The sequence below is a fragment of the Neofelis nebulosa genome, chromosome 6, assembly GCF_028018385.1.
Source record: "Neofelis nebulosa isolate mNeoNeb1 chromosome 6, mNeoNeb1.pri, whole genome shotgun sequence".
Taxonomy (NCBI): Eukaryota; Metazoa; Chordata; class Mammalia; order Carnivora; family Felidae; genus Neofelis; species Neofelis nebulosa.
In genome coordinates, this window is record NC_080787.1 from 118,490,734 (window position 1) to 118,509,623 (window position 18,890).

The window sequence follows — 18,890 nt, forward strand, 5'->3', positions numbered from 1 at the left end:
CCCAACAATTTACCTCTTGAATTTTAGCAGGTAGAGACTATATTGCCCACTTTTACTCCAACATGTGACTTCTTTTAAAAAATATTATAAATGGTTCTCTGGCCTTCATTGCATATTGAATATTTCACTCCAGGTATCAATTCAGAGAATTTTTTACTGGGTTAACTTTAACACAAAATTTTGTGCAAAGATTAAAAAATGTATATAATTCAGGTTAGATAATTTGGCATTATTTTGAGGCTGAACGGCATTATATAGGAAAAAAATCTACAGATCCCAAATAGCTGGATTGAATTTGTTTAATGATTTTTATAAAATTACATAAGTAATTAGAGGATAAAGCCTCAAAATGAAATTGGCAGATACAATTTATTTCAGAGTAAGATTATAAATTGGAAATAACTGCAAGCTTCAAGGGAAAGTTCTCATTTATTTTGTAGTACATTTAAGTCCTATAGTATGAAAATTTTTCTATGATTCTTTTGAAGGTTGAGGAGATCAGGATTCACTTGGTACTATAGACGAGGATTGCTTTGGCTACTTATTAGTTTACCTTCAACATTTTGGCCCATATACAAAATGTATACAATATTAGAGGATAGGCATCAAAAAATGAAAAAAAATTTTTTGATAAAGTGAGCCTTCTTCATGACTTCTTTAATACTAACTCTTGAAACCATTGAAACCATATAAATCATGAATGATGAACCTTGATTAAGAAATTGAAAGGCAAAATTAAGAGAGACTCTCAATGAAAGCAAAATAAACAACTTGTTTCATGCATAAAACATAAGTGGAAAAGAACTGCTCTTCCTCTTCCTCTTTTTTTGGGAAAGAACTTGCATTAGGAGTCTGGGCAACCACCTATATATTTCTCAGTATTATCTTGGGAAATATTTATTCTATTATCTTCATTACTTAATTTCTCCAACTGTAATGAGAAATCACAGAGGCCAGCCTGAAGTTTGTTGTAAGTAAACAAGTCAAGGAATATAAATGTGCTTTGTGAACCACCAAGTCATAGATGCACATAGGTGTACAAGGAAGGCAGGACACTGGTGTTGGAGGCCAGGTTGCTGCCCATCCTTATAACCTTGGCAAGCACACAGACCTCTCTGAGTTTCAAGTTTCTCCCATCTCCACGAGATTGTTCTGCATGACTTTTATGGTCCTTCCCATTCTCGACTCTTCCTTCATTTCTAGATTACATCACAGCTTCATATAAGCATACTATTTTTTTTCAGAATTTGCCAAATTGTACATTTTGGATTAATAAGATCATTGCAATATGTATCAGATTTTAAATTTTTTGGTTTTTTCCCTCACTGGAACAAAAATTATTTTCTATGAGAAGAAAAATTCCTACAGTTGAGTAGACACTTGTATGAAAAATGTTGAGTAGACACTTGCATGAAAGCTACCCCCCAACTCTTTTTTGTTTTAATTTTTTTACTTTATGAAGCCAATTTTTTTGAAAGACAATATTATGTGCTATATTAAGCATGTCATAGTTGTAAATTCTAATAATGATACTTGCTACTGAAGAAGAAACATGCAGAATTGGAAGCAAAATAGTACTATAATAGAAATCTGAATCTATCTAAAAATAATTAAACTAATTCCACATGTAAAGGCAAGTTTCAAAGGAGTAATATTTTTCAAACAAAAATTCAATAAGTGGTTAAATGGGCAGAGTGGCTGTCCGGTATAAGAAATCATATGGGGTTTTGTGTGGCCAGGTGCAGGAATTCATACAGACGTGGCTTTTAGATTTTATTATGTAGAGATATTTTAAGAGAAGCTAGGCTTAAGTGTGATTTTAGACTTCATAAAACTTTCGGCTTTACTGGAGATCACTATAGAAAAGGAGGAAAATCAAAATGTTCTCAATGTATGTACATGCCACAGCAGGTGTTTCTATATCTATTTTATTTGATAACTTCCAATCACTGAAGGAGATTTTAATGTCAAGTAGTTGTTTGTCAATAAATGTGCCTATGCCTGGAAATAATTTTAAAAATCTTTGTAAGGAAGCAGATTCTTTTTTTAGGTCCAGATATTTTCTCAGAATGACATGGAGTCTGGCTAAATCCTCTATGTAGAGGTAAATCATGCATGATAATATCTGGTCATCTTCATTGTCTACGTAAAAACAAATGAAAGTTAAGGTTAATTTTTGATAAAGTGAATTATGCAAACATAATGTACATATTTATATTTGGCTTTGGTGATAAGGCAATATAGAGAACTCGTGCAAGGATTGTGTGCACACACACACATGCACAAAAACTCAAGCACTTTTTCTGCCTTGTTCTTATTCCTTTCTGAGAGCAGACTCCTCAGTTGAAATAATGTAAGTTTTCTCCCCAATAGTCTGCTCAGGAAAACTTCTATTAACACAAGGGTTTCTAAGCAAATATTTCTGAAATGTTGACAAATGTCTTAAATCCAGCAATGACAGCATAATGAAGGGTATGTTGTTGGGAAGAACATGCTCATCCAAAGTAGAAAAACTACCAGTTAAAAATCACAATACATAAAAAAATATTTTTCAAGGATAATTGCCATTTACCTGATAGGTTTTTCATAAAAAAATTATAAAATATTTTAAAAGAGAAAACAGAATATTTCAATAACTTTTGTTTTAGTTTATCGTTACAATCAAGGAGTTGGACTATATACTAAGTTTTTTGTTTTAAACTCTACCATGCTATGATTTTAGTCAACATAGGAAGGTGTTAAAATATGTCCCACTGTTTCATTCAAATGGTAATAGAAAAGGTGGTTTAAAATTGTATGCCTGATAATATAATCCTTTTATAGGTAACAAAAGCAAGTCCCAGGGAAGCAATGTGACTACCCAATGGTACCCATCTATTGGGGCATCAATGTCACTGCTTCCAAATCTCTCTAATCATTAGATATTTTGCTTTCTTGTTGCTGTTGTTGTTGTTATTGTTTTATTAAAGACTCCAGATTCCCACCCTGCACCCTTGGAAATTCTGCTCTAGTAAATATGAAATGAGGTCAGGAATCTAATTTTTTTTTTTAAAGAAATCCTCAATATTCTGACTTGTAGTTAAAGATAGGAACTACAGATCCACATCAGACTACCTGGGATACAGTGATGGAGGGGAGCAGGGATGTTGCCCAGTTCTCGGGCAGTCTTTCCACTGTGGCATAGCAGCACCTTCCTAGCGGGTCTATTATTGTATGCCAAAAACTACCATTGTCCTAGTGTTTCCCCACTTCTAGACGAAAAGCATAAAACATAAATGACATCAGTTGGCATCTAGGTTACTTGTCTCTGATAGGTTTCCTATGGAAAAGGATATTCCTGAAAGAAACAAGAATTAAATGAGTGTATCTAAACACCAACCACAGAAATATAAACAATTATAAGAGAATATTATGAGAAACTATATTCCAACAAATTGGACAACCTAGAAGAGAGGGATAAATTCCTAGAAACATATAACCTACCAAACCTGAAACAGGGAAGAAATGGAAAATTTGAACAGACCAATTACCAACAAAGAAATTGAATTAGTAACCAATAACTCTCAACAAACAAAAGTCCAGGGCCAGATGGTTTCACAGGCGAATTTTACCAAAATCTAAAGAAAAGTTTATACCTGTTCTTCTCAAACTATTCCAAAAAAGAATGGATCTATAGCCTTTACTTACCATCTGCTCCATCCTCACATTCTAGAAGTTTAATTCAGCTCAACTCCTATAAAATCTCCTTATTGGAAAGTACAAATCTGTCCATCATCAAGCAACAGTCTTGAGCATTTTAAGGCAGTCTGGGATTTGGAAATTATTTACTTCACCTCAAGTCATGATGTATAATGAAATGAATTACTCTTAATTGTTAGAATATATCATAAGAAGAAGGTCATGGGTGCTTATGTCACAGGAATTTCTTAACCTTTCTGGTAGTAAAAGAAAAGCTTACATAGAAGTATCTACTAACGAAGTTGGTTTTATAGAGAGACCAGAGAGAGCAAAGGTGCTTCTAAGATCGTCCATGTAGAATTCCAAACACCTCAGCATTCATACTTCTTTCAGTTCTCAACATAGATCTTACATGTTCACTGTGTGTAAACTGTGGCCAAAATACACATTTCTGTTCCTTATCCTACTCATGGATGCCAAAGTTTACTTTAAGGCTTTTTTTTTTTTTTTAATGTAGCACACTATAAGAAATATATTATAATTTGGCTCTCAATGAAATATCATTTCTAATCTTCCCTGTTAATAAAAAGATGAATTAGCTTTTTACTACTAATTTTAGAGAAAATTAGAAAAAAAAAAAAAGGAAATGACTTACCTCTAAATATGACTTCAAATGAAGGAGCTTAACTAACAGCTTACTACAATTTAACAAAAAAGTAGAATTCAACATAACTGAATTTATTTTCATATCCTATTTAAGGATTATTTGTTACTGAAGTTGACAAAATAAGTTCATTTTTAAGTTCTGTTGTTTCTAAGGCAGTCTCATGATGTGGCTCTGGGGATCAAGTACACGGTTAAAGCCATAATAGACTACCAAATGATATACAAAAGATTTTGTGAACATTTTATGTTTGCTTTGGAAGTCTGATCTATTAAACCTGTGACAATTTTATTTATTAAAAGAATAAACAAGGAGATCAATGGCATTAGTCCATCCTTACATTGGTTAAGAAACTATGAGTTGTATATAGAAATCTATCAAGTGTTATTAATGTGTATAATTCTTATTTTTCAATGTAGTTGGGACCAAGAAAGTGGTTAGTTAATATATGTACCTCAAATGCCTTAAGTGGATACCTATTAAAAGGTATACAAAATAGAAATAGTACTGTATATTTTCAAAAATTTTAAATAAACACAAAGAATATATAGGTATACATATTATAATTTCAAAGTCAACACTAGCACAGAAGTTTTTCTTATCTAAGTACATACTAGGATACTTCCTGTTTCAACACATGCACCAACAAACACATGGTCATGCACATAACCTTGCTTTCTGCCACTTGCAAGAAAGATAGAATATACAATATAGTACATTGTTTTGACTTAAATCATATTGGCAAATTAATGAAGATGGCATTAAAAAATTCTGATCTAAGAAATCAAAATACAGGAAGATAATTATTCCATAGATTAAAAACACTGAAGACTGATGGGAAGTTAAGATTTAAACTGTCTGTCCCAGTGATCTTGAAAGACAGAGAAGAGACCGGATTGGCTGTAAACACTCAGAATGCTCTGTTTGGCAATTAGGACTTTTGTCATCTAGCAATCCAGGCCAGAGACTCAGATCATCGATGCTGCAGATTGCAGAGAAATGGTATAGCTGGGGGTAGTTCTCTGCAAGGCGGGGGGCGCCGATGGAGATCTCGAGGCCCATCTGGATGGGAGACGGCGATTTGCTGGTCTAGCAGGTCGGGAAAATCCTTTTCCAGGTGAAGATTTCACTGCCATGGATTCCTAGGAGACAAAGGAAGACATTTATCTCACTATACAAGCACAAAAAATGGGCTTAATATGTTATGGATCCCAACTACAGGGTTAATGTATTAGCATATTTATAAGCAAGTAAAAGCATCAATAACTAAAGAGGGTAATTGTCTAATATTTGTGGCCTTAAATGTTTTAATCAAAGCAGTTCATTTTTAATATGGAATATGACATTTGATAATCTTGTAGATCTTTTCACATTGCCAAATTTTAATACAACTGTTTTAAAACAACAATTTTTTAAAACGATGAGTTCAGGATTCAAAAGTTTATGTTAGATAAACTTGATGATGGAGCTCTAAATGTTTCTTAGAAGGATATTAGGATATTTTAGTGTTTTTAAAAACCAAAAGATAATAATTTACAGGAGAAACTGTGCTCATTTATGTCAAGTTTTTGGAACTTTCAGAAATCATAAGCAAAATTGCACACAGATCACCAAATGATTTATCTGATGCTATCTTTTTTTCCAAGAGCTGTTGTTACTATTTCTCAAGTTTCAAAGTTATCATTAACATATTTTAAAATATAGTTTTATTATAAATGCTAATAAAGAATCACTATATTGGTCATTATCTGAAGACTTAAACCATTTCCTTCCTTTCCCTTTCTTTTCTTTCATTTCTTCCTTGTTTTCTCTCTTTCTATTTTAATGGAAGAAAAACATTCTTAGACCCTTGCAATTAAAAAAATTCAAGTGCCTGGGTGCCTCAGTTGGTTAAGCGTCTGACATTGGCTGAGGTCATGATCTCAAGGGTCCTGGTTTTGAGCCCCACTTGGGACTCTGGGCTGACAGCTCAGAGCCTGGATCCTGCTTCGGATTCGGTGTCTCCCCCTCTCTCTGACCCTCTCCCACTCACGCTCTGTCTCTCTCTCTCTCAAAAATAAATGAACACTAAAAAATATTTAAAAAAATATTTAAAAAATTCAAAAGGGGCACCTGGATGGCTCAAAGTGTCCAGCTGACATCAGCTCAGATCATGATCTCTCAGTTTGTGAGTTTTAGCCCTGCACTGGGCTTGCTGCTGTCAGTGCAGAGCCCGCTTGGGATCCTCTGTCCCTCTCTCTCTCTGCTCTTCCCCCACTTGCACTCTCTAAAATGAACAAACATTAAAAAAAATTTTTTTTAAAGCTTCCATGACACATATTATACCAGAGTATTATTACTGACCTTCTTAACAAAGCCTGTGCTCTTTCAGCTGAGATGGGTAGTGAGGATGGTCTCTATTCTTATGACAATAATCTGCATTTTCTTTTTCTCTCTTTGGAATCTTATTTTTTAAAAATTTCCACCAGCAGCAGGGTGAGGGAGGGGATGAAGAACTACTCTTAAGAATCTACACTATAGGACCCCTCCCAAATTCTCGACCAGTGCAAAAATGTAGCGGATCAATATTTGGCTGGTTATTTTACAACACGTTTCCTTTTGCCGTCTGAAGCTATAGGGCTTTCCAGGTATTTATGGGCTCAACTGAAACACAGAGAAATACAAAAGCAGGGTAATTATTTGTACCTTGTACAAACAGGCAAGGTTTCTGATAAAATAGATAAAAACTGATGTTTTTATTTATTTTAACTTTATTTCTTAAGTGGGCTTCACGCCCAGCATGAAAGGAGGGCTTGAGCTCACCACCCTGAGATCAAGATCTGAGGTGAGATCAAGGGTCAGATGCTTAACGGACTGAACCACTCAGGCGCCCCCAAACTGATATTTTTATGGAGTCTGAAAGCCATATAAAAATAATTTTTTTACACCAGAAGAAGGCAACCTGCATAGCTTAAAACTATGCTGCACACACACTGCACTTTGCAAAACTAGGATTTTTTGAAGCATTAGCAAATGATAACAATATGTCACCATGTAACTTTTTGTAAATTATGCATAAAAAGGGACTGTTGGAGAGCTCTTTTTTGTAAACACCAATCTCTTCAACCTCTTTTTCTCCCATAACTAACAAAGAATATATTCTTTTGTGAACAAATTGGAACAAAGAAAGAATAACTGTTTATTTAAATACTTATTTTGGGGGAGCAGTTTTCATGCTAAGGATTTACACAAATAAGAATGGCCTTAAAAAATTTTAAGCTATAACATAATTTTATTTCCATGTACTGCCTTTCTGCTCCGCAAATAAGAGAACTCTATGAGGCACTATTTTATGATGTGTTATACCCATAGTCACATTCATGTGACTAATCCCATGAGAAGGAAAATGAATCAAATGCTGGGAATGACGGCAGTAATCATGGCCAAGAAGTGAAAAGTTATTTTAAAAATATTTCCAATACTCTTTTCTTAAAAATATAAAAACTTTAGAAGAATAAAATTCTATAAACCAATCCATGCATTTTTGGAATGTTTTTTCAAGAAAGAAACTTAAAACAAACATTTGATCTTCTTGAGGTTCTTAAGCCCATTTATTTTACTTATGTTGTCCCATTTCAGAATGTTAAAAGAGTTGTCATGTACTATTCCCAGTCTTAAAAACTGTATTTTAAGAAGTTCATGTTGAGTTACAGTCCTAAGGTTTATGCTTATTCAGAAATAAAGGGTTGAAAAGTTAAGAAGATGCCAAAATATGTGCCTACATTTTATTTATAGAAATGGGCAATTGACTGAACTCTGAGCCACTGCTAAATATGGACACAGTTCTACCAACATATGTTAATTGTTTTCTCACCTCTGTTATCTTTTTCCAATCTACTCGTCGTTTAACTTGCTGTGCTCCATACATAGCTGTGTTTTGCTGAAGCTCTTGTTCTAATTGAAGTATTTGTAAATGCTGACTTGATGTGGACCCACCACTGACATCAGAATTACATCTGGTCCAATTATCCTGGAAGCATTTAGAATTTTGCAATGCAGGCCCTGTTGACTTCTCATAGGTTTTCAGCAGCTTTTCCACAACACCATAATTTGACTTAGGATCAGCTGATCTTGGCCGGCCAGACAAATTACTTGGTCTCCAGTCATGCTCTTGGAGCATACTCCGATAACTGCTAGGACTCATGTGTTCCTGCATTTGTCTGACGAGGCCTGTTGTGAATTTTTTGGTGGGATTGTCAGGCACATTTTCTTTGGGCACAGGCACGGGCACGTGGACACTGGTTTTCAGAATATCAGACACATCATCATTTTCTGATATGTTACCTGTATGAGTAATTAAGGTATCACAGGGCTTAGGATCTTCAGATGATTCTGAGTAGCTTTGATTTTGCTGTATTGCCTGACAATTTCTATCTGTTCTAAATACAATTCTGTTAAATTCATCAGTCTTTGCTGCCAGCTTTTCATTCCTAGTTGTCCTCTTAAAGTCACAATTGAAACTTCTAAGTGACCCGCTGCTCTCTGTCACTGAAGAGCTACAGTCACTACTTATATGAAGATCAGGATGAGATTTAGCAGAATGATCTGGAATCATCTTTTCACATTTTGGCTTATTGGGAGTAGAGCAGATTTTCTGATACCACAATGTAGAGGGACTATTTTTTGCACTGGTCCCTGTGTCATATGACCACATGCCAAGTCCAACACTTTCATCACATGGATGCTGGTTATCTATTTTGGTTTTGGGTGCCAACAAAGGGAACATAATACCATCTTTCAAAGTCTTCCCTTCATTTAGACACAGCCTCAAAAGGAAATCAGGACTGTAGTTCCTTTCACCTTGACCCTCTTGGGCCACGTGGCTGTTGTGGTCTAAACTGTCCTTCAAACTTTCATGAGCTTGTTCAGAAAATGAGCTGGGAAAATTTCGAGATGTGCTTCTTGGAGGAGGAAGTGGTGGAATTTCATTTCTTTGCAGATCAATTGTATCAAATTCATATTTTTCCATAGAATTGCTTTGGAGCGCATTGGAACAGCTCAGATTCTTTCTATTTTTCTGCTTTTCTTTTTCTAAATCAATTGGAAGAATGCCCTGGCCATCGTTGATCATGTGGTCTCTGTGACGTGTATGAATTACATTGGGCATTTCCTGAAGAAAAGAATCTGACTTCATTCTAAACAATTATAAAACAAGATATATTAGTGATAACTTTATTTAGGACAAGTTCTCAAAAGAAACCATGGCATAAGCAATGAATTTCTGCTACAAGGACTCACAACTTCCCAAACAGCATTTTCATATAAATTCTCTAGTCAAAACCCCCAAGTCCTTTTACTGTAGGATCAAGTCCACCTCTCAGTACTGCCCTCACAGCCTACATGGTCTGACCCAAACTATCTTTCCATTATATTCTCAAATTGTCTCTTACACTTAGACTATACTGTGTAGTCTCTTGAGTGTCTGCTACTGGGATTTCCATTTCTATGGGTTCTCTCCAGCCATACCTCTGCTCTACCTGCTCAACTCCTATTCATTATGTCACATGAGCTCAAGTTCCTTCTCTTGACTTTGAAATGACATTCTAAGCTAAGAAGTATGACAGAAATCTGAATAAAAGTTCAGTGAAACATAAGTATTACCAAATGGAAGATGTCATTTGGGCATCATGTGGGCAAAGTGAGCCACAATAAAAATAGGGTGGCTCTTCAAGGTATAGGGAGCACTTTGGTATGGATGGATCATAGAGCAGAGGGTGGAGGATGAAAGAAACATTAAGTGACATTGTAATGTATTTGAATTACATACTAAGGATTTTGGACTTTTTTTGTAAAGTTTATGGAGTAGCAAGGAGAACTTGTATACCAGGTGTGGTTTGTAAAAGAAAATTGACAGGTGAGTCTTTTCTAAGTTTAATCAAAACAAAAAACCTAAATATAGCAACAATATAAATTCAACAATATCAATTAAATTGATCATACTGATAAATATAGATAGTATTTATATTTCTTCAACTTGTAAAGTATTATGAAACAGATTACAATAAAGTATAGATAAATACTCATTAGTAGAGAATGGTAGGCAAAAGTGAAATGGGCAGGTAGAGGGCAAAATTATGTATAAAACATGGTTATATGAGAAAATCTATTGAGGTCAATACAAAAATTCTTTCTGAGCTTGTTTTTTTTTTTTTTTAATGTTTTATTTATTTTTGAGACGGAGAGAGAGCATGAATGGGGGAGGGGCAGAGAGAGAGGGAGACACAGAATCTGAAGCAGGCTCCAGGCTCTGAGCCATCAGCCCAGAGCCCGATGCGGGGCTTGAACTCACGGACCGCGAGATCGTGACCTGAGCTGAAGTCGGACGCTTAACTGACTGAGCTACCCGGGCGCCCCTCTTTCTGAGCTTCTTAACAGCTAAAGAAAAATATGGGTATACATTGATGTTGCTTTTTAAGAAAAGCACATTCCCTCACTATGAGATAAATATTGATCCTAGAACAATCTATCTTTACTTACCTTGTTGAGCATACCAATTTATTTTTCAATTTGGTGAAAACTTACAATTATATAGGTGCTTCTAAATTGAAACGGCTTTTTAAAATATCATTATATGTGTGTGTACACATATTTACAATATGTTGTGTTGAGAATTATGTATGCTTCCATTATATACCAAATAAATGTAGAGAAACAAACGACTCTTAGGTATAAAAGACTGCAGTAGAACATCATTATATAATTAAAATTCCACATTGTTAAGTCTGACATATTTTACAGGTGTATTTAACTGGATTAGCCCAGCTATAGGCTCTTCCACTGGCCAAACACTCAAAATGAAAAAGAACTACATTAGAATATAGTTGTTAATGTATTATGCATAGTATATCTTAACCAAATACCAAAAGAGTACAATATTCTTAACAGTCAAATTACAAAGAATGAGAAGATTTGGTTTAAAAATCAAAAACAGAGATATATTCAATTAAGGTTTTTATTTCCTATCTAAGATAACAGACTTTAATAACTCATTGTTAATTCTCACTTAACAAAGTGTAAGGAAAAGGCAGTTGGGATTCCTTAACTGAAAACAATATTTTTCTTGATTTTCTGATATGAAATAATCATAGATGTACCAGCATACCTTCTGTGGTTAGACTGCTTTCGGATTTCCTCTTGAAAGCTGTATAATTCTTCACTAACTTTTGCAAGTTCTTCCAGAGCCTTTATACATATAAGCAATAGCATGTTAGCACTTTGAAATGTAAGTATTTCTTCAGAAACAGTTCTAGGCTAATCACAGTCCTACTTACTGTGTTGAGGGCGCCAGAACAGCTCCTGTCCTCTACCCTGGAAGGCCTCAGGCCAGGGCCCGCTCCACATTGTTTTTGGTTATCTGTGGCCAAAGGATCCATAATCCCTACTTTTGACTTTTTTGTTGCTTTTTGTTCCTTACACATTTGATTTCCTTCACGGAGTAAGCTCTGCTCTGTTTTATTTTCTTTTTCCAGATCATCCCCGTGATTCATCCCTGTAAATTTGCATTGTCCTGAATTGGGGTAATTTGGAGAAGATTCCACCACTTTATCTTGAATCGCTTTTTCACTATCATGATCAAGGATCTTAGCACGTTCATTCATGTTGATTTTCCTCCGAAGCTTTACTTCATGGCAAAGCTGTAAGGAAAGCAAAGATAAAACTTTTTCTCCCCCTAGTTTACTTTGTCAATTTTTTTTGATACTAAGCACACCATTCTGAGTTCTCTTTGCCATTTCATGATATACTGCTCTGGGGTATTAATGTTCATGCCTCTGAGTAGTGCTTCTCAAATGTGATTAGCCAGAACAACTTGGATGAACCATAAAGACTAATTTTAGTAGGTCAAGGTATGGATGGTAATTTTTGTATCTTTGTGTAGAAATCAACTCTGCAAAAATTAAAAACAAACAAACAACTTGTATCTATATAAATGTATATAGAGGTACATCATGATGATGTAGAAGCACTGTTACCAAGTTGAAATGTCCTGAATCAATTGCTGGTCATGCTCTCTAACTGCTTTCAGAGAAAAGCAAGAGTTTAACTGATATTAAAATGATGTTTTAAAAATACATGATTCCACTTGTTGACAATATCATGTGGATATCATGAAATCGAAGTTTCCTTTGCAAGTTGTGTTGGTGCTACTGAAGTATTACTAGGAATTACTGAGACTTTTTTTAATAGCAACCCTATACACATTCAAAAAGGATTTCTCATCCTGATTAAAACAAATGTGACCCTGTTCTATGTGATATTAGAATTCTAAGGCTTTGATCATCTATTAATCTATGTTAGAGTGGATCCCACATTATTTCCCTTTTTTTCCTTTTTTAAAAATTTTTAAATTTTATTTAAATCCAAGTAAGTTAACACATAGTGTAATCATGATTTCAGGAGTAGTATTTCTTTTTTCTTTTTTCTTTTTAATGTTTATTTATTTTGGAGAGAGAGAGAGAGCATACAAGTCATGCTCTCTAACTGCTTTTGGAGAAAAGCAAGAGTTTAACTGATATTAATGCTTAAAAAATGCATGATTGCACTTGTATGCCAACATTCCAGTGTCTAAATAGTTGACAATATCATATAGTATGTCAGTTCATTTCATTGCCTAAGTAGATATTGTGAAATCAAAAGATGTTTCCTTTGGAAGTCATGTTGGTGTTACTGAGGTATTTACCAGGTGAAAGGGTGGGCCTACGCCAGCCGACTCCATCTTGTTCTGTGTCCTTCACCTTGACCACGCGTCCTCCCCTGGGGTAACCTCCTGCTCACCTGCCTAACAGGACTCTGACCCTTCCCCAGCCAATCGGCTGAGGCCACAGCCATTACCTCACCAACTGCCCCTAGGCCCCAATAAAACCTTTGTCCTTTTGAAACTCGCTCTCTCTCCCAGGTATCTCACCTCTGCGTCGGTGCAGGTAGGGGATTGAGCTCGAGCTAGCTCGAATAAAGGCTCTTTGCTTTTGCATCGGACTCGGCTCCCCGGTGGTCTTTGGGGATCACGAATTCTGGGCATAACGCTAGGTATTACTAAGATTTTTTTAATGGCAGGCCTATACACATTCAAAAAAGATTTCTTATCTTGATTAAAACAAATGTGACCCTGTGCTATGTGATATTAGAATTCCAAGGCTTTATTATCTTTCAGTCTATGTTAGAGTGGATCCCAAATTCGTTTTTCTTTCTTTCTTTCTTTCTTTTTTAATGTTTCTTTATTTTTGAGAGAGAGAGATTGCTAGCAGGGCAGGAGCAGAGAGAGAGAGGGGTCACAGGATACGAAGTGGGCTCTATGTTGACAGCAGGGTGCCTGACGTGGGGCTTGGACTCACGAACCGTGAGATCATGACCTGAGCCAAAGTCGGACACTCAACCGACTGAGTCACCCAGGTGCCCCCATCCCAAATTATTTCTTGATGAAAGTTTAGTTTAATCTGCAGGCATGCACTCAGCTTACCCCTAAATAGAAGAAGTGGCTTTCTCCTCAGGCTTGAGTTGTGGGAAAGCTTGGCAAATTTCAAAGGCTTCTGTCAGATAACTATTGAAGCAAATGACTACATTTTATAGCCACAACCTATATCTACAGACATCTTTTAGTCAAGGAGTATAACAAAAGATTTACTGCTGCTCAATATTTACCCAAATCTCAGATAAAGGAAGCACTAAACATAATTGGTGTCTGAAGGATATACAATATATTTATTTCCACGGATACTTGCATATCTATCATTGGATAATCTCAGGATAACATCAAATTACAGCCATGATTCAATTGTTTTAGCCCTCATAAACTTACTTGTTCTGAGCTATTGTGAGCATTATGATTTGGGCTGATCTTGAGAGATATCATAAGAAGCAACCCACAAAAGTTGGGAATCCTTAGTTGTTGAATCTAAGGATGCTTATCATGACATTGGTGACATTGTTCTTTTTTTTTGAGGAGCTATGGGTGAAAAACAAAATTGCTTTAGTTTCAAAATCAGGAACAAAAGTGCTATTTCTGGGAAATAGGTTTGCTTGTTCTGAATATTGCGAAATATGTTTCTGACAATTTTTCTGTTAGTTACTAGAAAGGCTAGCTGCATGCATTTCACATCAAACCCTCCTGTCTTCATCTCTTTTTTTTTTTATTTTGAAATACTTTACTTTATATAACATTTTATATCCCACCTTAAATTCTCTTGAGATTTAAGTGAGGTATGGAGAAGCAAATAATATCATGCTATTGATGAAAAACAAATTTATTTTGTATAAGGAAATCTGTGTTATTTCATACCCAAAAAATTGTCAATGGTTATCTGATTATTTGAAACAAGGCAACAAATAGGAAAAATTGCAACATGATTAAAAAAAAAAAATCCCAGGTATATAAGAACTCTATCTAGGGCTTCTATTTGGATTAGTCCAGGTTTCAAATGATCCAAGTACGTACATGTTGGTTCTGCAATAGCAAATGCAATGATTGTGGATAGTGGCTGAGCAAAGAATCATTAGCATCTTAATACACAACACTGGGTCCTCTCACTAGAAGATATCACTTGGAATCACTATGGTTACATGTGCACATTAGGGAATCTAAAATTCTCTAGTACTTGGCTTAAAAACTTGTGTCTGAATTAATACACAGAACCTAGTGATATATGCTAAACAAATACAGTCTGTTATGCTTGTGGCATGTTATATAATTTTTTCAAGTGTTGATGTTTTGTTTTGTTTTTTTTAATTTTTTTTTAATGTTTATTTATTTTTGAGACAGAGAGAGACAGAGCATGAACAGGGGAGGAGCAGAGAGAGAGGGAGACACAGAATCTGAAACAGGCTCCAGGCTCTGAGCTGTCAGCACAGAGCCTGATGCGGGGCTCAAACTCACGGACCGTGAGATCATGACCTGAGCCGAAGTCGGACGCTTAACCAACTGAACCACCCAGGCGCCCCTCAAGTGTTGATTAATTTTAGTTTTTTTTTTTTTTTTTTTTTTTTTTTTTTTTTTTTTTATTTATTTTTTTCCAACGTTTATTTATTTTTGGGACAGAGAGAGACAGAGCATGAACGGGGGAGGGGCAGAGAGAGAGGGAGACACAGCATCGGAAACAGGCTCCAGGCTCCGAGCCGTCAGCCCGGAGCCCGACGCGGGGCTCGAACTCACGGACCGCGAGATCGTGACCTGGCTGAAGTCGGACGCTCAACCGACTGCGCCACCCAGGCGCCCCGATTAATTTTAGTTTTAAAAAATGTCTTGATTCTCTGTGACATGTGAAAATACTTTCCTCCTGTCTTCATCAAAATTATTTTACCCCCATTTGTAGCCTGTAAGATGAGTATATATTTTTTTGAGTAGGCTGCACTCCTAGCACAGAGCCCAATGTGGGGCTCAAACTCATGACCCTGAGATCAAGACCTGAGCCGAGATCAAGAGCTGACTGCCCAACCGACAGAGCCACCCAGGTATTCCAAGATGGTTGTATTAAAAGTACATTCTCACAGGCTACAAAGTTGGAAGTAGAAAAATATATATCAGAATGATAAGGGGAGCACAATGTTAGTATTCAGGTATTAGAAAGCATTGTCTATCAGTATTCTGGGGTAAGCACATTATCCAAACATATTCTCAGTAATGGAGCTATATATTTCACACTGCAAGACATAAATAGCTTACAGTTACTATCCAAGATGAAGAAAAAAATATTACAGCCTTCTATCTCCTTGATGCAGAAAGGAATAGTATTTCTACAAACCATCATCCTATTTTTAAAATATGTTTAATGCCTACTAATCAAAAGGGTAATATTTACCATAGATAGAATTTACAGAGTTTTCAGAATAATTATTTGACCTTAAAATATTTAACCAGACAGCAGATTATTTTAGCTACATGGCTTAAACAATAGGCTAGACTAATCCTGACTCCTTTAAATTTTTTTGCTTTGATGCTAGACTTATCTGAGTGTTACTAACTGACTTTCCAAGCCTTTGGGAACTAATGACCCATGACTTCAGGTTTCTGTTTGGAATTTTGGATTCTTTTTTTTTTTTGGGACAGAGAGAGACAGAGCATGAACGGGGGAGGGGCAGAGAGAGAGGGAGACACAGAATCGGAAATAGGCTCCAGGCTCCGAGCCATCAGCCCAGAGCCTGACGCGGGGCTCGAACTCACGGACCGCGAGATCGTGACCTGGCTGAAGTCGGACGCTTAACCGACTGCGCCACCCAGGCGCCCCTGGAATTTTGGATTCTTATTTGACTTAGACATCTCCTTGTTGATGCAATCTCAGTCTTTGGGTAAACGAGTTAAGAGAGTAAGCAAAACACATTTTCTAAACTATAGAGGTATGAGCAGTGGAGTCTCCTTTTAATATAATCATGCACTACATACCTGCCTTCTCAGTTCTATGTTACAGAAACAGTTTAATAGCTACCCCTTTTAATTTTTCCTTGTAGTGTGCCAATTTATATTTTATTCACAACCAATTACATGGCTGTTAATGAAAAAAATATTTGTGCTATAAACACATAAAGCACCAGCTTTGATTGCTTATGAATAAAGGCCAAAGAGTCTGTTAAAAATAATCACTTAGGCAATGTGCACAAACCATATAATACCATGGATGTCACTAGAAGAAAGCAAGGTAAGTATAAATAATTTTCAGTTGAAACAAGCTTAAAAAATACATCAATGTAAACACTTAGAGGAAATATTCCAGGGCCAACAAGCTGAGGGATGGTTAATGGGGATAAAATGGCTGTTTGTATCAGAGTCACGGCACGTCATTTTTCATAACCCTTTCCTCACAAACGTGCCAATAAATCCGGCACATTTTGCCAGATTAAATATCACGCCCGCTGCCATTTTCTGTTTGATATATGGCACTCCTTTTGACTATACTGACTTATCTAATATGTAATTTCCTTTAGTAGATATCATCCATAAATCATCTCAAGAAAGATCTGTATTTTAATGCCCAATTTGTAATATATGTTCCACCAATTATGCCTTTCTTAGATTTTCCTCCTGGACCCTGTGTTTGAAAACTCATGCAAAATACATACTTCACTTTTGATACCAAGGCACTTCAGTCAGAAAATAATAAATTGATATACTTTAGATTGACATTTTAAGTCCTTAATTTTCATGCAGGGCTATAAAAAAGCATAGTCCTTTGGATACCACTGGATAAGGTTCTGCTATTTTTGATCTAGCAAATATCACTGAGACATGCATCTCTTAGGCGGAATAAGGGAAAGAGAAATAGTTTCCAAAACAACACAAATTTGAAACAGAATTTTCATTCTGAGCTTTAAGCTTCAATGTATTCAAAACAAATCAACTTGTACCTCTTCTATCTTCTTCTGCATGATTTTCCATTGACTCTCCCATTCCTTCCTTTCATTGTCAAACTGGTCCAGTAACTCCATCTTTTCCTTGTGCCAGTTAGTCTCTGTGTTCTCCCACTGCTTATGCAGGTCCATGGCAACCGTGTGAGTGTTAGTGAAGGGGTATTTCTGCTTGTCTCTGCCTTCTTAACTGTTTCTTGGAAGCTTGGAGTTGTTTTATTTGAAGCAGTCCCACTTGCCTTTAAAATAAAGCCTAATATAAACATAACAAGAAAGAGTTCCAAATCCATTTGCTTTTTGAAAACACATTATCATTTTATTAAGAGCCATGACATAAACAAACCATAGGAACACTGCCCTTAAAAGAAGAGAGGAGATGATTAACAATCTGCTTAAGAAGGACTAGCACAGTCAAAAAGTAAGTATTGTCCAAAGACTTTTTTTCCCCCTTTCTGAAATCAGACAGCAAAATTAAATACATACATGATATGTAAGCATTCTTTTTAACTATCTAATCTAAAGATGGAATTTTTTCTGTGACTAAGAGTGGTAGTATGAAATTCAACTGTATGGCCATGTATCTACACAACCGTGGTAAATTCTACTGCAACAGAATTACTCCTTTTCTGTTGCAACCAGAATACATGTTTCTATGAACTAAAGTCCTGAAACAGTGTTGGACTACAGTTTCAATTTTATATTCAGAGTTAAAGCCCAGGCCAAATGGGATTATTGTATTAATAAGAAACCTGAGTTGGCAGTTGATCTGGGACTGATGTATCAGCAAAAAAGGACAAACTAAATCATAAAAATATCTTCATTATTTTACTTCATCAAGGAAAATGTAAAAACAACAAAGTTATCCTGGGAGCCACATGTTAAAACTTATCTCTCATTTTCTTCTAATGGACCATATATTCAAATCTGTTTAGGCTACAGAATACAGAGCACTGAAGAAAATGGTTTGCTCATTTTGCAAGGATATCCTTGATCACATTAGGCTGTGACTGAAATAGATTTCTAGCTTTTAGGGTATGCGTATATAGGGTTTGAAGATGAAATTTAAAATACCACATTGGTAACTTTGTTATAAGTCATCTAAAATTTCTGAGATTTAGTTTATTTATGTTAAAATGGAAGATACTTACAGGGTTGTTATAAAGATTAAATGGCATATGGC

The 18,890-nt window shown here is 35.7% G+C and overlaps 1 protein-coding gene across 1 annotated transcript; it reads right to left on the reverse strand.

Moving 5' to 3' along the window:
- Window positions 1–285: 285 nt before the first annotated feature.
- Window positions 286–17,845, reverse strand: KIAA0408 (KIAA0408 ortholog). Its single transcript, XM_058735189.1, has 5 exons — window positions 17,711–17,845; window positions 11,653–12,015; window positions 11,484–11,563; window positions 8,196–9,516; window positions 286–5,484 (listed from the first exon to the last, which is right to left on the reverse strand). Exons 1-5 carry the CDS (start codon window positions 17,843–17,845, stop codon window positions 5,311–5,313), a joined length of 2,073 nt encoding a protein of 690 aa, XP_058591172.1. The 3' UTR covers window positions 286–5,310.
- Between the last annotated feature and the right edge of the window lie 1,045 nt (window positions 17,846–18,890).